This window comes from Clupea harengus, chromosome 26 (assembly GCF_900700415.2).
Source record: "Clupea harengus chromosome 26, Ch_v2.0.2, whole genome shotgun sequence".
Lineage (NCBI taxonomy): Eukaryota > Metazoa > Chordata > Actinopteri > Clupeiformes > Clupeidae > Clupea > Clupea harengus.
The window spans coordinates 2,189,574-2,214,113 of NC_045177.1; the positions used below are offsets into that span (position 1 = coordinate 2,189,574).

General features: G+C 39.8%; 1 protein-coding gene, 1 long non-coding RNA gene and 1 pseudogene across 3 annotated transcripts; 2 read left to right on the forward strand and 1 right to left on the reverse strand.

The window, feature by feature from the left end:
- Positions 1–561: 561 nt before the first annotated feature.
- Positions 562–8,998, reverse strand: LOC116219711 (annotated as a pseudogene).
- Positions 8,999–19,009: 10,011 nt separating this feature from the next.
- Positions 19,010–19,578, forward strand: LOC116219828. Its single transcript, XR_004163313.2, has 3 exons — positions 19,010–19,219; positions 19,321–19,424; positions 19,527–19,578. It is a non-coding gene; the product is annotated as an uncharacterized LOC116219828 (long non-coding RNA).
- Positions 19,579–20,665: 1,087 nt separating this feature from the next.
- Positions 20,666–23,562, forward strand: LOC116219794 (zinc finger protein 135-like). Of its 2 annotated transcripts, none has more exons than XM_042703907.1 (2): positions 20,666–21,956; positions 22,124–23,562. In XM_042703907.1, the coding sequence occupies exons 1-2, from the start codon at positions 20,784–20,786 to the stop codon at positions 22,295–22,297; spliced, it is 1,347 nt and encodes a 448-aa protein (XP_042559841.1). In that variant the 5' UTR covers positions 20,666–20,783; the 3' UTR covers positions 22,298–23,562. The 2 variants fall into 2 exon arrangements, with proteins under 2 accessions (XP_042559841.1, XP_031419589.2); XM_031563729.2 differs by having other exon boundaries at positions 20,666–21,822; positions 21,907–22,253.
- The last annotated feature ends 978 nt before the right edge of the window (positions 23,563–24,540 follow it).

Consider the following 24,540-nt stretch of genomic DNA (forward strand, 5'->3'; position numbering starts at 1 on the left):
TAAAAGATGTGTGTAAACTTTGAATTATTTTACATTAAAAAAAAAAACACAGAATGGAAAACAGGATTATTCACTATGTGTTCACTATTCCTGGCCTTACTTCCTACTCACTCAAATAACACTCCAATAAGACTGAAGTTTGGAACAGATATTTATTTTGACATACTATCTCCAAGCAAGATGAATGGCTGAATGCAGATGGACACAGACATATTTTACATGGACATAACAATACGTTTAATATCACGTTAATTACATAATATGTCAGAAGATAATTAAATTTAAATGAGATAGGCATATATCAACCGATCTTGTGGATATCAATCAAATTTCTAAAATCAAGTTAACTTCAATGCAGTTGTCAATCCTTCACACCTTTTACACTAAACGAATGGTACACGAAGAAGTGGCAGAAAATATGATGGCAGACCCAAATTTAACAATAATAGTATCCCATGATTAAAGTAGTGTGCATACTATGTGTAAGTTAAAGCCATTCACAAAAAATCAAGTATTGTAAATATATAAAACACATTGCAATTAATGTTTTTTTTTTTTTTCTCCAGTATGTGTCATCTGGTGGATTGTAAGTGCACTGCTACTCCTGAACCCCTTCCCACATGTAGTACACTGATATGGCTTTTCTCCAGTATGGATCATCTGGTGTGTCTTGAGAGAAGACATCTGACTAAAAGTCTTTCCACACTGAGAACAATGATGTAGCTTTTCCCCAGTATGGATTCCCTGGTGTCTATTGACCATTAGGATGCCAAAAGAAGCAGCAATAAATTGCAGTTTAATATCAAGGTGTTACTTCTCTGCAATTAAAAACACAGTAAACAATTAAAGTTGCAATATCAGGGATTAATGCAGTAAATTGCTGATTTTACGGAATCGTACGGAACTGGAACTGATGTGTGACCTAATGGACCGTGATATCTGAGCTCCATCTGAATCCCTTCCCACCTATATTACATTCATTTGGCTATTCCCTGTGATGGGTTCTCTGGTGTGTCTTGAGATTACACATTTGACTAAAAGTCTTTCCACACTGAGAACACTGATGTGGTTTTTCCCCAGTATGTGTCATCTGGTGGATGGTGAGTTCACTACTACTTTTGGAACCCTTCCCACATGTAGTACACAGATATGGCTTTTCCCCAGTATGGATCCTCTGGTGTCTCTGGAGAGAAGACATCTGACTAAAAGTCTTTCCACACTGAGAACATTGATGTGGCTTTTCCCCAGTGTGGATCCTCTGGTGTCTCTTGAGTTGACCCATTATAGTAAAGGCCTTTCCACACTGAGAACACTGATGGGGCTTTTCTCCTGTGTGGATCCTCTGGTGTATCTTGAGATCACTCGTTCGAATAAAGGCTTTTCCACACTGAGAACATTGATGGGGCTTTTCTCCTGTGTGTGTTCTTTGATGAATTGCAAGAGTGGAAGGTGCAGCAAAGGTTTTGCAACACTGGGAGCATTCATGTTTTTTCTTCTTTGGGTTCAATTGCTGATGTCTGATGATTTTCTTTCTTCTTTCCTCTGTACTCCCTTTGCCTGAATGGATCCTTTGAAGGTCACCTATAACATAAAAAAATATATTTTTAATAATATCTTCTCTCTCTATTTGTTAGATTAGCACTAAAACACTGAAAACAATGTATTTTTGATTGACTGGCTATTTGCTAGAATAGTATATCACTTGGAAGACCCTTAGGCTTAAAGTGAACACCCAAAGACTGCACTGTAAATGTAAGCAGAGATTCAGGCACATGAGTTAGAGATCTGGACACAAAATGAAGGCCCACATTTTAAATGTTTGAAATGTAACGGATTGCAAGTTATATCCCTACATTAAGGTCTTCCCATGGTATCTATTCTCTTAATAGGTCTCATGTTTCGTTGAGTAAAGCACAGGATAAAGCCCGGGGGGTTTAACTTTTGTTTTTAAATCAACGTTTAACTAACCTTAAACCATATAAATGGCTGATTTCCAATGGAATGTCATTTTATCAAATCGATTATTATTATTATCATTATTATATTAAATATTATTTCAGTTATCAAGCTGAAGCTATAGTCTCTTCAGTTTGACTCATAAAATTATAATTGATGGAAAAGGTAGAAACCCTTGGGGTGCCTGTGCAGCAGTGTTAATTTCGTTGACGAAAACTATGACGAAAACTATGACGAAAAATATTCGTTAACGACCTTTTTCCCGTGACTAAGACGAGACTAAGACGTGACGAAAACGGATCTTTATAAATAAAAACTATGACTAAATCTATTTTAACTTTCGTTGACGAGACGAGACGAGACGAAAATGTTGGTGGTTGACTAAGTCACAATTGTTTTTTTTTTCTAAACTTGTATGCACATCATTGGTTGAATGTTGCCCGGTCCTGTATCTATCCCTCCTCCACTCCCTGAGATGGCCAGACATGCAAGTGACGCCCTATGGCTTAACGTTATGATGGCTGAAGTTCAAGCACTCGGTACTGGAAGACAAATAAGAATAGATATCTGGACAGTCTTAAATTATACCTTGACAGAAAATAAAACACAATACACCGCAATAACCAGAGAGAAACCTTGTGGCTTCAAAATAGATGGGAAGAACACAACAAGAGGCACCTGAAAGCGCACAAGACAACCCTGCCATTTATGCCAAGGTAAATTAGCTAGTAACTGTCAATGATAATTAGCTAATGTTAACTAGTTATTCGAATATATTAGCCAACGTTAAGTTAACTTCAAAGGGGCAGTCGAGTGTATAGGTTGTGTCAGCTTGGATACCTAGCTAGTCATTTTCGATTGAAACCTCCCGTTTGGCTTGGCAAATGAGTTCCAAAACTTTTAGCTAGCTAACGTTGGCTAACTATGAGGTAGCATAGCTAAGTTATACTAGCTATCGATAACTAGCTAGTAAACACATTGCAGAATGGACTATAGGACAGGCCACGCATGACATTAATCAAGAAAAAATAAATGAATATGTGATTGGTTTACATATCCTTGTCTATTTATGCAATTGTTATTAGCACTACTTTCAACTCTCAAACTATCCGTCTAGCTAAATACTGTATGTTGGTTATCAGATTGCACAGCAATTCATATGGAGGATATGTGGTTGATTTAACTAAGGCCAGGTAGGCATAGTAGTTGTATTGTGTTATCAGATCATTTGAATCTTCAAAATCTAGACTTGATATTCTCTTATATTTTAATGATAATACTGTTAATTAAGTATTGCCTTAAAATTATTATTTACATTGAATTCATTGGAATTCAGCTGTAGGCATAGGAGACCTGTATCTTAGAGACTAATTGCATCCACAGTTTACGTACTGCAAGCTTGACTATTATGCAGTTGTAGACACAACACAAGGGGTCCCCGGGCCTGACAAGGGATGGAAAGGAGTTTAATGTGACTATAAGATGGACTTAATTTTTAGTTTAATGTGACTAAAACTAGACTAAAATGTAATGAGACTTCGTCGACTAAAACTAGACTAAAATGTTCTGAGTTTTCGTCGACGAAAACTAGACTAAAACTAAGCAGGATAAAAATGACTAAAAGTGACTAAAACTAATATGCATTTTCGTCTAAAGACTAAGACTAAGACTAAATCTAAAATAGCTGCCAAAATTAACACTGCTGTGCAGCTTCATATCGACAAGAGTTCACATTCACAGATAATAACACACGCTAGCAGCAACCAGATGTTTCCTTATGCTAGAGACAAATAGTTAAAAAGCTACTATAGGCAGAACCCCTATAAGTTCCCTTGCAGCTTCATATTAACATGATGTCATATTCAATCTATTTTAACTGTCATATTGTTCAAATGTTGCATGATACAAACTAATGAGGAACTTACCTGTAGGAGTAGAGTCATGGTGACCATATTCTCTCAAATCAGAGAATGTTTCCTCCTGTTTAATTTCCAATAGTGAATACTCTTCTTCTTTGTGGGTCAAGGCTGGTGATGTGTATATTTCAGTCTTACAGTCAAGTTCCAGTCCAGGCTTTTCTTCCACTTTTGGAATTGCAGACAAATCATCAAATTCTTCTTCCTTGATCTCCTCCTTCACTGGCATGAGCAGTTGTGGTGTTTCAGTAGATCCTGACATTTCAGACTTCAGTTCTCTTTCTCAAAGATAATCAAGTCAAACCTTCATTCAATGTAAAACTAATATAGTGAAATGTGCAAACAAAGAACTACAGTGTAGTTGTACTGTTGGAGATTTACACTCCTAAAGTACGCTTCTGTAGAATTACAAACAGAGCATCCCAGTAACAATCAGTTCAGTTCTGTTTTGCAAAGGAAATCCACTCTGATATTTCTTTAATTCAAGGATAATATAGTTAAATTAAGAACTACAGTATAGTTGTATTGTTGTTGAATTACACACATACAGTATCTATCCAGAGCATCCCAGTGTCTACCTAACAAAACTAAATTACACACATGCAGTATCCATCCAGAACATCCCAGTGTCTACCTTACAACGGTGAGTTCAGTATCCATCCAGAGCATCCCAGTTCCTATCTTACAAAGGTGAGATCAGTATCCATACAAAGCATCCCAGTGTCTACCTTACCTTGGTGAGTTCAGTATCCACCCAGAGCATCCCAGTCTCTACCATACGATGGTGGGGTCAGACTCCCCTAGGTTGTGTTAATATAGTGCTTCTTCTGTCTGACCTATTAGCTTCCTGGATTCAAGCTTAACCAATCAGGATCTTTTGGAATGCAAATTAGAATGACAAAGGAGAGGCTTGGTCAGGGTTCAACCTGACAACACAAAGGAGTGTAGATGGGTCATTCCTGGATGTGTGAACTGAAAGGTGATTGGGTAGGGCAGGTCATGTGGGGGTGGGTTGGAGGTGTGAACAAAAAGGTCATGGGGGTAGGTGGGGTGGGCTGGTAAACTGAAGAAACCCTCCATTGCTCTTCAAAGCTTTTCATACTGCATGTTTGTGTGTGCATTTAGGTAGGCCTATATGTATGTGTGTGGGAATGTATTTATGTTTTCTAATAGTTTATAACTTGATATGAGGACAGAGGATGGATATTATAAGACCTTTATATAAGCATCCAATCTGTTAAAGCTTTGTGTGTTTGTGTGTGTGTCAATTCTGAATACTTTTTATTTGTTTTTGTTATGACTGTGAACGGCAGTGGAATATCTTGCTCAACTACAATGTCTGCACTCCTATTATTAGGTACCCTACATTAAGAACACAACAGAAAAGAATACAATTCACAGAACTTTGTTTCTTTTTTTCTAAACAAACAGGCAAAGACTCTTATCCACATACCCATACAACAGCATACATTCAATTATAAACCTGAAGGTAAAAAAGCCATAGAGACACCATTGACCTGATAAATGGGTGCCTATGTTTCATACAGACCCCTCGGTAGCCTGATCACCAGTGTCCTTCTTGAGTCCTTCTTAAGAATGCTGTCGTGACCCGAGTCAGGAGCTGGGTGTATATGCGTCTAATTTGTGTTTAATATATTTAATTCATTTCAAACAAAAGCATTTGTGTAATTTTGGAGATGTTTGTCAGACAATCTATACAACTTACCCAAGAACACAAAACAATAACAACAATAATAATAATAATAATGTTATTATTATTGCTTTTATGCTCATTTCAGCCATGCTAAATTGTGATTGAAATGCATGAATATTTTCATAGGGTTTAATAAAAGTATAATAGATATAGATCAAGGGATTTTGTTAACGTAAAACAATTTTCTATCATCACACTAACTTCAGCATGATCGTCAGTCCATCAGACACCTGATATCAAACGAATGGGACAAGAAGCAGTGGCAGTGGTTGGGACACACCAAGCATGCCCTTATACCACCATTAGGAAGCCAAAAGAAGCAGAACAAAATTGCTGTTTAACATCAAGGTGTTACTTCAGTGCAATTAAAAACACAGTAAACTGTTTAATTTAAGTTGCAATATCAGGGGGAAATGCAGTAAATTGCTGATTTTACAGAGTTGTACGATCAGTGGCGGCTGGTGATTTTTTTTGGGGGGGGGCGCAATCATAGACATATATAGACTATAGGCGCAGTTGGGCAGTGCGGTTTAAATAGCACTCCACAATGAGAAAACAAAAACACAAGAGAGGTTTTGAGTAGAATATATTAAAAAACTAAATATTTATTTCATGAAAACACAGTGCTCAACACTGTCCACTAACAACTCTCAACAAACTTTAAAATTGGGCATGAGAGGTTTAGAGCAGAATGGTTTAAGAAACATTGGGTTGGGTTCCAGAGGTTTAAATATTGGGTAGTAGAGGTTTAGAGTAGACTAGATTCAGAAACATTGTGCACAAGTTTAAAACAGAGTAGATAAAAAAAATAAATTAAAAAAAACACAGGGTGTAGAGGTTTAGAGCAGAATAGAGTGAGAAAGACTGAATGATACCAGTAGTTTAGAGCAGAATAGATTCAGAAATACTGGATTATACTAGAGGTTTAGAGCAGAATAGATTCAGAAACACTGGATGATACTACATGTTTTCGAATGCCAATTCGGTACCCTTCGTCCAACTGCTCTGCAATACTCAGTCTTCCAAAGAGGCTTAGCTTCAGGCTGTTAGTTAGATGGCTGCGGTAAGATTCGTGCTTCTTACATTTATCGTTGAAGTGCTTTAGATCCCTCATCCCAGTTGCAGTCCAGATTGTTTCAGGCAGGGAAAACAAAAAAACGCATCACTCACTGAACAACCAGCTAACCAGCTCCGGTTAGCATACAGGCTTGAGGAGAAGCTACGGGTGTACGTCCTCCCGCGGTCGATGCTCTGCTGCTGCATTTTTAAATCCGGACGTTCGGGTCCCATGTCTTTCAGTCTCTTCTTATCGCCATCTGATCGTCGATTCGAAAGTTTTCAGTCGGCATACTCACAGAATCAAAGTCTCTGCTAGCTATGTTGCTCTCGTAGATACGTGAGATGTATATGGGATGTGAAGGAATGATAAAGGTCTCTGATTCGACAAATAGTCCAGTCGCGTTGAAATAAGAAACGATGTCATTGGTCAGGGCGCAAAATTTTGCGCCCCAGGATCGAACTTTCATCCGCCAATAAGAAGCTGTCCTTGCTCAAATGTTGCAGAAAAGTATGAGAGCTCCCATTGACTTCCATTTGGCCGGCGCCCCTCCAGGGAGGAGGGGCTTATCTCAGTGATAACGAATGGCAATATATTATATTTGGTCACATTTAAGTGGTTGTTGGCAGGGGCTTACGGTCTCCCACACACATGTAACGCGTTAACACAGTACAGTTCCTATTTTAATTGTTTGGTATATAATGTTTTTTTTTACTTTTTTTTTTTTTTTTTCCATCTCAAAATTTTAGGAGGGGCGGCGCCCTTGCGCCCTGTATTGACGCACCGCCACTGTGTACGATACTGAACATGTGTCACTGATATTGACAGTTATGTCAAACTACATCTTAATCCCTTCCCATGTATAGTAAATTGATGCGGCTATTCCCCGTGAAGGAGTCTCTGGTGTGTCTTGAGATGACTCATTTGACTAAAGGTCTTACTACACTGAGAACACTGATATGGCTTTTCTCCAGTATGGATCCGCCGGTGTCTCTGGAGAGAAGACATTTGACTAAAAGTCTTTCCACACTGAGAACACTTTAGTGGCTTTTCCCCATTATGGATCTTCTGATGTCTCTTGAGATCAGACATATTACTAAAGGCTTTCTCACACCGAGGACACCTGTATGGCTTTTCTCCGGTATGGGTCCTCTGGTGTATCTTGAGATGAATCCTTTGACTAAAAGCTTTTCCACACTGAGAGCATTGATGGGGCTTTTCTCCAGTATGTGTAATCTGGTGTTTTTTTGTCCATTGCCACTCCTGAAGCCCTTCCCACAGGTAGTACACTGATACGGCTTTTCCCCAGTGTGGATCATCTGGTGTGTCTCGAGATGACACATGTGACTAAAAGCCCTCCCACACTGAGAACACTGATGGTGTCACGGAACGAACAGACTTCAAGTTGTGGGATACTTGGAACAGAGTTTATTGCACACGGAGACAGCCAGGAACACACACAGGACAGACAACAGGTTGCAGACACAGAGATGCTGATACAAACACAGAGAGGCTGCGGGAGAATCCTCAACAACACAGTCTCTACCCTCGGAGGGGCACAGGCGCGTAGCACTGCTGGGCACTGGTGGCACTCGCGATCTAATCGCCAAACTAAATAAAGCAGAGGCAACCTCTTGATGAACAAACTATAACAGAAAACGCCGTTGCGGCAAACAAAACACGAGTCACACTCGGCAAGACACTTAACTAAACTATAACTCAGGTAGTACTCAAAACAGGAACTAAGGAGAGGAACTAAACCGAAACGAACAATGATTGAAGCGAACGTAATACTTCGAAAAGCCAGGTCGCGGGAAATCCAGTGGGAGTGCTTCCGTTTGAAGTGCGATACCAGACACCGCGTGAAGGGAGAGTGAGGTATATGTTGGGGCTGTGACAGGTGTGGGTGATTAGGAACCCGGTGAGTGTAAACGCGGTGCAGGTGAGTGAGGACAGGTGTAAGTGATCAGTACTCCGGTGAGAGTGAGCGAGTGGAAACCAACGGGGGCGTGGCTGGTGCAGGTCCGGGCTCTGATGTGACAGATGGGGCTTTTCTCCTGTGTGTGTTCGTTGATGAGTTGCAAGAGCGGAAGTGCAGCAAAGGATTTCAAACATTGGGGGCATTTATGTTTTTTCTTCTTCTGATGACTTTCTTTCTTTTTTCCTCTGGAGTCCTTTTGCCTGGATGGATCCTTTGAACGTCTCCTACAATATTAGAGAATATTTTTTAAAAAATATCCTCTCTCTCCTCTATTTACATAAGTACTACAACACTGAAAACACTTCATTTTTGATTGCCTGGCTATTTGCTAGAATAGTATATCACTTGGAAGTCCCTTAGGCTAAAAGTGAACACCCAGAGACTGCACTGTAAATGTAAATATTTTTAAATCAACTTTTATATAACCTTAAACAACATAAGTGTCTGAGTTCCAAAGGCATGATATATTTTCAAAACTATTATTAATATTTAAATATCACATCAGTTATTTAGCTGATGTTGCAGTCTCCTCAATTTAACTCTTAAAATTATAATAGAAAAAAGGTAGAAGCCCTCAGCATATATTATATATAATATGCAGCATCTTTTTGCACAAGTTCATATTCACAGATAGTAACATGAGTTAATATTAACACACACTAGCAGGTGCCAACTTTGAAGATGGTTCCCTAAGCTAGAGAAAGATAGGAGTTCAAAAGCTACAGTAGGCAGAAACCCTCTGGGTGCCCTTGCAGCTTCATATTAATATGATTTCATATTCATTTCATGATGTCATATTCACTTTTTACTAAGGTTCTATGATCCAAAATAATCTGCACTTACTTGTATGAGAAGAGTCATCACGATCGAGATTTTCATTACACAAAGAGCTTCTTCAAAAAAAATGTATATCTTTTTAATTATTGGCTATTGGCTAGGATTGTACATCATGTGGAAGTCATTTAGGACAAAAGTGTTCAATAGGATAACTGTGTAAACAGACTAAATGTAAACAGAGATACAGACACAAGAGTTTGTTGGCTTCTCTTAATACAAAATAATCTGCAACTTACTTGTAGGCGAAGAGTCATCACGATCATATTCTCTGAAATCAGATTCATTTTCCTCTTTAATTCCCATCAGTGAAGACTCTTCCTCTTTGCAGGCCAAGGTTGGGGAATTTTCTGATTCAGTCTTACAGTCATGTTCCAGTCCAGGCTTTTCTTCCACTTTCTGAATTTCAAACAGATACTGTTGCAGGAAATCATCAAATTCTTCTTCTTTGATCTCCTCCTTCACTGATATGAGCGGTTGTGGTGTTTCAGTAGATCCTGACATTTCAGACTTCAGTTCTGTTTCTCAAAGATAATCAAGTCAAACCTTCCTTCAATGCAAGACTCATATAGTGAAATGAGCAAACAAAGAACTACAGTGTAGTTGAACTGTTGGAGATTTACACTACTAGAGTATGCCTCCAAAGAATGACACACATAATCCTTCAGAGCATCCCAGTAAGGAAATCCACTCTAACATTCCTTCAATGCAAGGATAATATAGTTAAATAAAGAACTGCAGTATAATTGTATTTTTGTTGAATTACATCTGGCTGGTTATGAAAGATTTTCATTAAAAAAAAAGAGCGCTATAAAATGTTTGGTTGAAAACATGGCATTAATAAAAGTCTACATTTCAGCTGATGTCAGCACCCGAACTCTAAACTCTCTAAGCTCTGAAACCAGGCAAGAAGGTTTTAACAACATTAAAAATGAATTCGCAAGGTTCTAAAACCTGCTTTTTTTATGATCGAAAGGTTATCACCTCACCATCAATATAAAGCTTCTTTTCCACCAGTTTTCCTTTACTGATAGAAACACTTCCACATTAGCTAGGTTTCTATATCCAAAAATACCACCCGGAGGTCTCTGCCTTCTGTCCTTACTGCCTGAGTCTGATGCCAAATCATGCTACTATGTTCCAAATACCAAGACAAACCACATGTGCACATTCACTTTGACCCTCTTCCCATTTCAGATTGTCCTTCAACTTGGCTAACAGCTAACGGGTGATTGGAGCTGTTGTTGTCAGTGTCGTCATGTCATCCATATCACCTTGGATGCGAGGTAACCATGTGCCTTCATGCAGCCTTTCAACACCAACAACTCATTTAGATGCCCTTATTGTTAATGATGTTAATGCCCATTTAGACGAATGTGTTCTGTAGACATATCCCCATGATTGTTCCATAACATTAAAAGGAGAAAATATACTGATATACGGTGCTTGTTTATCTACCTTTTTAGCAAGCCAGCCAGTTAATTTGCTAACTTCTTAAATAATATACGTTGCTTGTTCATCTACCTTTTTAGCAGGCCAGCCAGTTAATTTGCTCACATCTTAAATACTGTAACGTGCCGGCATAGTCGCCCCATAATGCCGTGCGGCGGGCGCACACTGTTGTACTGTATGTGTTATACCCTATGTGATGCACATAGCGCATGTTCCCTAAACGATGGCCTTATGGTTCTAAGTACCCGTTGTTGTTATGTGTTGGGACAGAGATTGTGCAGGTGTGTGACTGTAGCACAGTCTGATCGTGGTTACTTGCACCAGGGCATAAAGCCCGTGCCATTTTGTCAGTGTGTTGTGTTTAGTGTTTAATAAATAAGCCATAACAAAGATTCCACGTTTCCGTGATTTGTTACAATACTATACGGTACGGTGCTTGTTCATATACCTTTTAAGCAAGCTAGCCAGTTAATTTAATAACATCTTAAATAATATATGGTGCTTGTTCATTTACCTTTTAAGCAAGCCAGCAAGTTCATTTTCTAACATCTTAAATACTACACGGTGCTTGTTCATCTACCTTTTTAGCAAGCCAGCCAGTTCATTTGCTAACATCTTAAATAATATACGGTGCTTGTTCATCTACCTTTTTAGCAAGCCAGCCAGTTCATTTGCTAACATCTTAAATAATTTAAGATCTACCATTATTTGTTGATATAGTCCTATTTAGAAAGACTTGGGAGACTTTATACTAGCTTGCTAGCTATACACTAAGCAAAATAATGTGCCCCAGCTAACGGAAGAATTGCTAATCGCTAACGAGATGCTAGCGGCGAAACCGGTTGAAATGTACTTACTTTGACACTATAACAAACTTGTGAGTCAACAACTTTCCTAACAGAGTGAAACATCAAGCACATGGTTGTTTTGCTTGGTTTATTGCAGGTAAAATACAGGCAAGCTCGTCTCAGGTAGCGAAGTATAATGCGAGATGCTCTGGGGTAAATCGCGTTATTGAGGTAGTCTGACTTCCAAAAAGAGCCCGGGTGACGTAATGCTAAGGTTGGTATAGCAACTGTCACTCAAGAGTCGTTCGAAAGCCAATATTACATCACCCGGGCTCTTTTTGGCACCCGGTCACTTTTTGCCATGCAGCACCATATGGAAACTGATGTGTAACACTTGTAAACTTTTGTCTATCTGCTTCAAAAATGTTTACACACACTGTCAAGATGTTGTTGCATCAGGAAATGTAAATGTTAGTTTCCTATGACATTCAAAACCCAGTTCTACACTGAAACATAAAAAAAACACTAGGCGTTTTATGTTTTTTTCTGACAAAAATGTTGGTTTGAAATGTAAACTAAAATGACATAATAAAACACTTTAACTGATTGCATTTGATGGGCCAAGTGTCTTCTTTAATTTAAGCCATTAATGGTTATTATGCAATGTTTAGAACCATAGATATTCAAGTTTTAAATGGGACAGTGCAATATAGGCGGAAATTGTCAAAAATACCCTTCTGAATTAACAGGTTAAGAACTTACAGCTGTATACAATGACCAAACTTCTTAAACTTAAAGTATACCGTCTTTCGCGAACTTCCATCAGCTTTACCCAGTGATTGTATTCCGCTGTCTATAGTGTAGCAAAGTGGCGCATGCGCGATGTGCGCAACTACCATAGGATAGTGACTGATCGGGTAGTGCGCATGCGCGACTACCATCCGGTATTGACAAGCGTAAAACAAATCTCACGGATAGCGCATTGGTTTGATCAGTAGAAATTGTTGGTATTATTGTGTAATAGCCTGCATTCCCTGCAGGCGAACGTTAATCGTTATACTTCTCAGAGGCGTTTAAAAGGAACCGAAGATGACTGTAGGAGAAGTTTAAAAGCGAGCGTATGGGACTGTTACCGTGACTGACCGACGTCTAACAACTTTGTGTGGAGCTCATTTTTTCTTAGGTAAGTCAAGTAGTGATAGAATACTTATATGCCATGATAACTTGGCCTATGCCAAATACATATCTGGTGTGTGTAAAGTTTACGAGGGGAGCTCATAAGCTCCTAGTTGCCGAACAGTTCCATGGGTAAAAGTTCCGTCTAAAAGTTCGGTTTTGGAAAAGTTTTCCACGACACATGCCTGTTGTGCTGCTAACTAGTCTAGCTGAATACTGCGTGTAAGCTATATTGCACCTACACATTTTAAGATGGATGGATTTCTGTAGAATATGGTATACCAGTACATGCAAGGCAAACACATTTCAGAATTCAAAATAAGTAATAAAAGGCGAAAACGTAAAAGTGGCGCATGCGCGATGTGCGCGGCTACCATAGGGTAGTGACTGATCGGTGACCATGCGGTAGTGGCGAGCGTAAAACAAATCTTACGGATAGCGCCTTGGTTTGATCAGTAGAAATTGTTGCTATTATTGTGTAATAGCCTGCATTCCCTGCAGGCGAACGTAAACATAATACTTCTAAATCCCGAGGCGTTTAAAAGGAACCGAAGACGACTGTAAGAGAAGTTTAGAAGCGAGCGTATGGGACTGTTACCGCGACTGACCAACGCCAAACAACTTTGTGTGGAGCTCACTTTTTATTACGTAAGTCAAGTAGTGATAGAATACTTATATGCCATGATAACTTGGCCTATGCAATGTAAATATATGGTGTGTGTAAAGTTTACGAGCTCCTAGATGCCTAACAGCTCCGTGGGTAAAAGTTCGGTTTTGGAAAAGTTTTCCACGACGCATGTGGAATGTTGGAATGTTGGGTCACATGTGGAACACAATATGCCTGTTGTGCTCCTAACTAGTCTAGCTGAATACAGCGTATAAGCTATATTTCATCTACACATTTTAAGATGGATGGACTTCTGTAGAATAGGCTATACCAGTGCATGCAAGGCAAACACATTTCAGAATTCAAAATAAGTAGTAAAAGATGAACACATTTAGTGCAATTCAATGCTTGCAGACAAAGGAGAAGGAAAAGGGGAGGTGTGTGTGTGTGTGTCTGAACGAACGAACGAACAGAGAGAGAGTTGGGTAAAGACTGATAGATTGGAAGATAGAGAGATAGAAATATATACAGTATGGAGTGTGAGACTGGCAGGGTGATAAGGAGTTAAAGATAGATAGATAGATATCCACTATTCTGTGCACTCTTCTGTTCTACAAACAACTGCTCCTTCTTTTCTGTCAGACAACCATATGGAAGTGATGAGACCCTCTTATTTTATTTTATTTAAGTGCATGATTCAGATATTAATTCACATCAATGTATTTCTGACCACAACACAATGGAACTTGATGACTATTAAATGCTATTGTATGATTGATTGTTTCTTTACGAATGGGTTATTATATACATTTCTATATTGTATTCTATGTCATACTTTTGTGCATGCCCCCATCATCAAGCGTGGATTTTGCAGTTATGGTATCTTGACTGTGGGTGACACTGGAGTATCTTGACTGTGGGTGGCAGTGGAGTATCTTGACTGTGGGTGGCAGTGGAGTATCTTGACTCTTGGTGTCAATGGAGTATCTTGACTCTTGGTGTCAATGGAGTATCTTGACTGTGGGTGACAGTGGAGAATCTTGACTGTGGGTGGCAGTGGAGTATATTGACTATGGAGTATCTTGACTGTGGTTGCAGTGGAGTATCTTGACTGTGGAGTATCTTGACTGTGGTTGCAGTGGAGTATCTTGACTGTGGGTGTCAGTGGAGTATCTTGACTGTGGAGTATCTTGACTGTGGGTGACTGTGGAGTATCTTGACTGTGGGTGACAGTGGAGTATATTGACTGTGGAGTATCTTGACCAGGGGTCTCAAACTCAAATTACATGGGGGCCAATGAGCGTCCAGTCTAGTCAGTGGGGGCCAGATTGTTTTGATCTGTTGGCTTGCCTATCACAATACTGTAGATACTAATGTTGCACGGTGTACCGGTACTAGAAAGGTACCGCGGTACCCTTACGTTAAAAACGATACGATTTTGCATATTTTTAGTACCGGTACTTCTTTAAAAAAGCACGCAATCAGAGCGCACTCACTGTTCCGCTCCCTGTCAGGCTGCCTGCACGCATTGACTCCAAGGGCGGGCGGGGCTGCCCAGCTCTCACACATCCAACAGGCAGCCCTCACTCTCAGCGAGTGATCTCAGGGGAGACATGGCCTCATGTACAGGAGCTATTGCCGACCGTCCTCGGCTTGTAGAAAGAAAAGATTCCAGAAGTGAGATCTGGAAATACTTTGGGTACGAAGCAGACACAGAAGGAAAACCCATCGACACACACAGACCTGTCTGTAAAACCTGCTTCAAATCCACTCAGGCAAAGGGAGGGATCATGTCGAATATTGCTAAGCACCTATCAGACAGAGACCCCGAACTTTTCAGAAAGTTCAAAGAACGACAGGTTAGCAAATGTGATTATAAACATGAACACCCCCAAGCTCACCCATATACAGCCTAACACGAGTAGCCTTAGCCTAGGTAGGGTGACCAGACGTCCTCTTTTACCCGGACGCATTTAGGTCTCGAAAAGAGGACATGTCCGGGTAAAAGAGGACATCTGCTTTGTCTTGTGTTGCACTTGCTTGATGTTTGACTGTGTTAGGGAAGTTGTTGACTTGCTAGTTTGTCATAAAACAAAGTAAGCCAATTTCAACAGGTTTCGTTAAGTTTAGCCTCTAGGAAGACATCTCGTTAGCCATGTTAGCAACTTGTTATAACACGCTTGGACATTGACGCTAGTATTACGTTTTGTGTATTAAGTGCTCTCGCGTCGGCTTTGTAATGTTATTGTGATGGCTATGTTGGCTAGGTTGCCAACAACTGTCCTACACAGTCAAACATCAAGCAAGTGGCTTCAACTGGCAAAAGAACGGTCCAGAAAATGAGACAATACACATTATCGTCATGACTATTATAACTTTTTTGTGAGAACATGTTCAGTTGCTAACAAGACCATCACAAAATACATTTCAGTTAATTTATTGAGTTAGTGTTTCTGTTAGTGTGTAAATAGTTAAATTGTATTCAGTTGTAATAAGTGCATAAGCTACAGCAGATGGGGAGCACGTTCAACCACAGACTGATCCCTCCTCGGCACACCACAAAGCGCCTTCGCCAGTCCTTTGTGCCAGTAGCCATCAGACTCCACAACCAACACAACCAAACATAGGCTTTATGTAATGTACGCCAGCGGAGTTGTGCTATGTTGTCTATTTATTTTATTCTCATTCAAATTTGTATTAATTTATTTTTTATGTTTATTTATATAGATACTTGATTCCTATTCCTACTACCTTGCTGCTATGACAACTGAATTTCCCTCACGGGATTAATACAAGTTTATCTTATCTTATCTCTTATAAACAAGTGCAATAGTTGCAAGTTGCAACAAGTGTGAATATTCAGAATTGAAAATTCTACCAGACAGACAGGATGTCTCATTGTTCGCCATAGTGTAATGGCATGTGTGTGTATTGGTGCAAAGGTATGTGGTGGCATGTTTTTCATTCAATAAAGGGGAGAAATTGCCCTTTAATTATGTGTCCATCTTTAATATACCCAACCCACATAGCTTTAGGTTTTTTTCCACCTCTAACACACATCTGTAAAATTATGTAATTCATACGTATGGAACTAACTATGTAGTCATATAGTCAGATACGGACAATAGGTCTACATAGCCGTTAGGGGTGGGCGATATGACCAAAATCTTCTATCATGGTATTTGTAATTTTATATCACGGTTACAGTATATATCACGGTTTATTATACGTAGGGTGACCAGATTTGGGTTTTTGAAAAAGAGGACACTTCAGCGGTGGCGAAATGTGTCCACAGACATTTATTTATTGACCCTTAAGAACACTAAGGTGCAGAAACAATACTGCCTCAATAGGCTATTGGCCTAAGCAATAGTGGCCAGTATCCATTGAATCTTTCAATAGTAAAATTAAAGCAAAGGAAAAAAAAAAGGAAAAATCTTTCTGTGGCATTTAGTCCAGTGCTTATGTTTCAGTGGTTCTTTAATGTACTTTCAGAAGATACCTCAAGTGTTAAAACTTTCTTTTCAATGTGTGTCCATATGTTAACGCAATAATGACGAGATATTTTCTTTATATGGCCACATAATAAAATAACAATATTAAGAAGTTGGCCATTACACATAGACATATACATAGACGCTCCATTGACCGTCTCAGCCCGTTGCTGCGACGTGCTAACGTGATGACGAGGTGATGACAGGCCTGTAAACAGACGCAAGTAAATGATGGAGCTGCGGTTTTTCTGGATACAAAGCGTTTAGATTTCTCAACCGATTTCATTGAGTCGTTTTTATATTCAAGGGTTTATGATCTACGTGGAGTACCAAAAAAAGTTTTGTCTCCATGTTACTTAGAATCTCGTTGGTTTGGCCGTAAGTGCCGTTGACATACATACATGTATGTCTATGATAATCGCTGCTAGACGCTCACTGTTCTTGTGCTCTCACAGCTCATTCACTTTGAAATACTGAAAATAAATCTAAACTATCGAAATAGTGCATCTTTAACTACTAATATTTGACCATCTGAGAAAAATGGAACAGAATCTGCAAATAAATGCCTACACTAGACACTTTTCAGTCCATATTTTTCAGTATATTAAATCTTTCCCAACAGTCGAGGATTACTCAACGGGTAGGCATGACAGTCATTGCAGGTTATACGGCTCTTCAGAATGTTCAAAAAAGTTCCGTTGATTTGAATGGGCCACCCCAACGTTCGCAGGTCTGTAATTTCTTTATTTTCACTGCTGCGAAAATGTAATGACCGCTGACCATCTTTCATATCATTCCGCAAGTAATCCGGTCATTTAACGTAACGGGAAGTAATGGGTTGCTACGCAACACCTGAAACTTTAGAGTTCTATTTGCCTGAACTATTTTTTCTCAGCAGAAATCACAAAACGGCAACAAAGAGGTATTTTTGGAGGAATGTCTATCGTTTTGGCGAGTTACTGTATAATAAGAGGGATGATGTATAGTTCGGAGGTCATTATCTAAAAATAAATCGATTGGATTTCAAAATAAGAGTATACCGCGGTTGAAACGGTATGGCCAAATCTCTCCCGGTAGACACATTTCTACCGTTGCACGGTATGTACCGTCATACCGCCCAGCCCTAATAGCCGTGTATAATCAATGCTATGATGTCACCATGTAGTTTTCATTAATATCTTGCTGTGGGCTACTAATATGAATGCCATTTGTTAAGTGTTCAAAAAGCTGGGCAGGAAGAAGCAGGTAAAAAAGGGAACCTTACAGATGTGTTATTTATCATAGATAAATATACCAGTACTGTATCGTATTTGTGGATCGTATCGTAAGTATCGGGTATCGTGATATTTTGGCAGGTATAGTATCGAAGTCATAATTTTGTGTCTATATGGCTTCTTTACCTGCAGGTTTATAATTGAATGTATGCTGGTGTATGGGTATGTGGATAAGAGTCTCTTCCTGTTTGTTTAATGGACGTTCTACGAAAATAATAAGCAAAGTTCTGTGAATTTACTCGTGTGAATCGTATTCATTTCTGTTGTATTCTTAATGTAGGGGTGCCTAATAATAGGAGTGCAGACATTGTAGCGGTTCTGAATTGACACACACAAAAACACACAAAGCTTTAAGGAAGATTGTAGGCTTATATAAAGGTCTCATATCATATTTATCCTCTGTCCTCATATCAAGTTATAAACTATTAGAAAACATACATTCCCACACACATACACACATGCCTACCTAAATGCTCACACAAACATGCAGTATGAAAAGCTTTGAGGAACAATGGAGGGCTTCTTCAGTTTACTAGCCCATCCCACCTACCCCCATGACCTTCAGTTCACACCTCCAACCCACCCCCACCTACCCCTCCCTACCCAATCACCTTTCAGTTCACACCTCCAACCCACCCCCACCTACCCCTCCCTACCCAATCACCTTTCAGTTCACACATCCAGGAATGGCCCATATACCCTCCTTTGTGTTGTATCTGCAGGTTGAACCCCGACCACTTCCACCTGAGGACCATCAGACGTGAACACTGCAAATTCCTTCCCAAACTCCTTTGTCATTCTAATTTGCATTCCAAAAGCTCCAGCAGCTGATTGGTTAGGCTTGAATCCAAGAAGCTGATGGATCAGACAGAGGATGCACTATATTAACACCACATAGGGGAGACTGAACTCACCATTGGAAGGTAGACACTGGGATGCTCTGGATGAATACTGAACACACCTTCGTAAGGTAGACACTGGGATGCTAGGATAGATACTGTATGAGTGTAATTCAACACAATACAACTATACTGTAGTTCTTTATTTAACTATATTATCCTTGCATTGAAGGAATGTTAGACTGGATTTCCTTTGCAAAACAGAACTGAACTCACTGCCACTGGGATTCTCTGAAGGATTATGTTAGTCATTCTTTGGAAGCATACTATAGAAGTGTAAGTCGCCAACAGTAAAACTACACTGTAGTTGTTTGCACATTTTCACAATATAAGTCTTGCATTAAATGAAGGTTCAATTTTCTAACTTTTTTCAAACAGAATTGAAGTCTGAAATGTCAGGATCTACTGAAATACCACAACTGCTCATGTCAGTGAAGGAGGAGTTCAAAGAAGAAGAATTTGATGATTTCCTGCAAGAGTATCTGTCTGCAATTCCGAAAGTGGAAGAAAAGCCTGGACTGGAACTTGACTGTAAGACTGAAATATACACATCACCAAGCTTGACCCACAAAGAAGAAGAGTATTCACCAGTGGAAATTAAACAGGAGGAAACATTCTCTGATTTGAGAGAATATGGTCACGATGACTCTACTCCTACAGGTAAGTTGCACATGAGTTTGTATCATGAAAACTACCATATTGTTCAAGTTTAATATGAAGCTGCAAGGGAACTTTGCGGGTTTCATCGTAGCTTTTTAACTATTTGTCTCTAGCATAAGGAAACATCTTGGTTACTGCTGGCGTGTGTTAATATCTGTAAATGTGAACTCTTGTCGATATGAAGCTGCACAGGCACCCCAAGGGTTTCTAACTTTTCCATCAATTGTAATTTTACGAGTTAAACTGAAGAGGCTGTAACATCAGCTAGATAACTGGCATTATATTTAATATAATAATGATATTAATAATAGATTTATTTAAATTTCATCCGATTGGAACTCAGCCATTTATATGGTTTAAGGTGAGTTGATTTAAAATCACTCCCTGGCTTTATCTTCTGCTTAACTCAATGAAATGTGAGACCTATTGAGAGAATAGAGATACCATGGGAATACCTTAATGTTGGGATATAATTTGGAGTCTGTTACAGTTGAAACATTTAAAATGAAATGTCTGCCATCATTTTATTTCCAGATCTCTAACTCATGTGCCTGAATCTCTGGTTACATTTACATGTTTACATTTACAGTGCAGTCTCTAGGTGTTCACTTTCAGCATTAGGGACTTCCAAGTGATATACTATTCTAGCAATAGCCAGTCAATCAAAAATACATTTTCAGTGTTAATGTTAAATATTGCTAATGTAACAAATAGAGGAGAGAGAGGATATTATTTAAAAAAATATTTTGTAATGTTATAGGACGCCTTCAAAGGATCCATTCAGGCAAAAAGATTACAGGGGAAAGAAGAAAGAAAGTCATCAGACATCAGCAATCGAACACAAGGAAGAAAAAACATGAATGCTCCCAGTGTTTCAAAACCTTTGCTTCGCCTTCTGCTCTTGTAATTCATCAACGAACACACACAGGAGAAAAACCCCATCATTGTTCTCAGTGTGGCAAGACTTTTATTCAAATGATTCATCTCAAGATACACCAGAGGATGCATACTGGGGAAAAGCCACATGACTGTTCTCAGTGTGGGAAGACTTTTAGCCATATTTCTAGTCTCAAGATGCACCTGATGATCCACACTAGAGAAAAGCCATATCAGTGTACTATATGTGGGAAGGGTTTCAAAAGTAGCAGTGAACTTAGGATCCACCAGATGACACATACTGGAGAAAAGCCACATCAGTGTTCTCAGTGTGGAAAGGGCTTTACTTTAATGAGTACTCTCAAGAAACACCAGATGAGGCACACTGGGGAAAAGCCATATCAGTGTACTACATGTGGGAAGGGTTTCAAAAGTAGCAGTGAACTTACAATCCACCAGATGATACATACTGGAGAAAAGCCACATCAGTGTTCTCAGTGTGGAAAAACTTTTATTCAAATGATTCATCTCAAGACACACCAGAGGATACATACCGGGGAAAAGCCATATCATTGTTCTCAGTGTGGCAAGGCCTATAGTCAAACATCTCATCTCAAATCACACCAGAGGATCCACACTGGAGAAAAGCCACATCAGTGTTCTCAGTGTGGAAAGGCTTTTACTGAAATGAGTCATCTCAAATCACACCAGAGGATCCACACTGGAGAAAAACCATTTCAGTGTTCTCAGTGTGAAAAGACTTTTCCTCTAATGTCTCATCTCAAGAGACACCAGAGTATCCACACTGGAGAAAAGCCATATAATTGTTCTCAGTGTGGAAAGACTTTTAGTCGAATGGACAGTCTCAAGACACACCAGAGGGTCCACACTAGAGAAAAGCCATATAATTGTTCTCAGTGTGGAAAGACTTTTAGTCGAATGGGTCATCTCAAATCACACCAGAGGATCCACAATGGAGAAAAGCCATATCAGTGTACTACATGTGGGAAGGATTTCAGGAATAGCGAAGCACTTAAAATCCACCAGATGACACATACTGGAGAAAAGCCACATCAGTGTTCTCAGTGTGAAAAGACTTTTAGTCACATGGGTCATCTCAATAGACACCAGACGATCCATACTGGGGAAAAGCCATATCAGTGTCTTACATGTTGGAAGAGTTTCAGGAGTAGCAATGCACTTACAATCCACCAGATGACACACACAGGGGAAAAGCCCCATCAGTGTTCTCAGTGTGGAAAGGCCTTTACTGTAATATATGCTCTCAAGAGACACCAGCGGATCCACAGTGGGTAAAAAAAAAAAATCAGTGTTCTTATTGTTTAAATTGCTTTAATATCAAAGGCAATCTCATGACACACCAGACAATACATACTAGAGTATTTCACATCTAACCACCCACCAGATAACGCATACAGGGGAAAAGCATTGAACTTAAAAGCCACCAGCTGACACATACTGGAGAACAGCCACATCAGTGTTCTCAGTGTGGAAAGACTTTTAGTCAGATGTCTTCTCTCCAGAGACACCAGGGGCCGGTATTTCAAAATGATCCCACAGGATTAATCCTCCTGGATTGGATTAAATCCTGATCAGATCCTAAAAACGGGTATTTCAAAGCAAATCTGATCCTGAAGATTCAGATTCAGATTTGGGAATCCAATCCTGCCTTTGATCCGGATAAAAAGCTGCTGTTGAGTATTTCAAAACTTTAGTGGGAAATCTGGATCAGTTTGATTCTAAAAATCAGGATTACCCTGATCCCACCTCAGAGGTGGATTTGAGGGAGATTACATGTAAAGGTTTTAACAGCCTAAGTGTAACTGCTCCCAAAGTTCTTTGTTTGATACAGTAGCTACGCTTCACTGCTGTTTGATCAATGTTTATTTTCTTTGCACGTTCCTTTCTTTTTCAGCAAACACAGTGAAAAACTGAAGTAAAAAAAACATACAAAAAAATCAGTCAAATGTATTTATTAACATGCATTCAGCACACACACTTAATTATCATAGCCAAAGCTCAAAAGGTTATGCCATTTGGAGCAGGTCTGTGTTAACTGGCTGTCTTCTCTTTCCACAGAAATCTGTAAAGAAAAACAAATATTAAGGTTGCAGGGCTGTCCCTTTTGTTGACAACTGTTTCCTAAAAAGATATGTACATCACATTTATAAATCTACACACAATGCCTTGCGAGTAAATGCATTAAAATGTGGACTGTGGACCGCTAGCCTATTTACCAACTTGTTAGCTTCTTAACACAGAAGTCAATAGAGCAGCATTAGCTCGCATTAGCGCAAACTCAGCTTTATTTGAGATCGCCGAGCTCTTCTTTCAACTTTGTGCTGATTTACGTAGCTGGTTAACTCAATATAATGATTGTCTTTCATCTAGTCTTAGGACGCATCAACACTGACCAAGATTATACTTACATTTAGAGACAATAGTTGTGCCAGCTTCTCCTTTTTTCTGTAAAATGTTCGCTCCATTTCCTGTTTCCTGCCTGTGATCCAGGGGCGGGACGGATTTGGACATCAGGATCACTTTGATCCAATCCGGCCAAGTTTTGAAATACCGGGATAGATCAGGTTGATCCGTGGCTGAGGACAGGGGGATTTGGTTTTCCGGATCATTCTGATCTGGATTACAAGTTTTGAAAAACCGGCCCCAGAGGATCCACACTGGGGAGAATTCATATCAGTGTACTACATGTGGGAAGGGTTTAAGGAGTGGCAGAGAACTTACCATCCACCAAATGACACATACCGGGGAAGAGCCACATCAGTGTTCTCGGTGTGGAAAGACCTTCAGTTTAGCGGGTGATCTCAATAGACACCATGGAATCCATACAGGTGAAAATCCATATCATTGTTCTCAGTGTGAAAAGGCATATAGTCAAATATCTGACAGAGAAAAACATGGCTACCTCGACAAAACAGTCTCTGCGCTCACTGTATCAATGGGGTAGTGGATGATGAGTTTCTTTTCCTGACAGAATGTATTAAGTAAAACAACATAAGGGTGACCTACCTACTTCTCAAGAACAGAGGACATTTGCTCTGTGTTGTGTTCTGTTAAACTGTTCTATATTGTGCTACCACAAGGAGGCACTGTTCCACAGTTAACAGAGTCTTCCCTTGCCTCTGCCTGCTGACCCCCTCTGCTGATGTGGAGCCTGAATTAGTGGCTCAGATTTCGTCTACTCTACATGCTCTTCCAGTGGCTGACTTTGAAGCTGCCTGCTCTACATGTCCTGAAATGACTACTCTGCGGGAACAGATTCATCGTAGCTGGCCACCCTCCATCAGAGCAGTAAACCAGGACATGACTCCCTACTATAAGGTGAGCGATGAGCTCTCAGTTAAAGACAATTTCATTTTCAGAGGTTCAAGACTCCTAGTGCCAACCTCTGTACGCCAGACCTTGATAGCCTTGGCCCACGAGAGTCACCAAGGAGTTGTACGCACAAAACAACGCTTGCGAGATCTATACTGGTGGCCAAGAATGGATTCGGAGGTCCAGACCTGCATAGCCTCCTGCGTTGCCTGCCGGTCAAATTATAAAACTGCATTTACTCACCCTGCTCCTCTGCAACCTGTCCAGCTCCCAGAGGGTCCTTGACAGAAACTTGGACTCGATATTGTCGGGCCCTTTGAAACGGCTTCCCCTGCCTGCCGCTATGCTATAACACTAGTGGGCTACTATTCCAAGTGGCCTGAGCTTGCTTTCTCTCACAGTGCCACAACAGCAGATGTCATAAAGTTCCTGATGTCCACATTCAGCCGCCATGGCAATCCAGAGAACATTGTTACTGACAATGGGCCTCAGTTTACGTCAG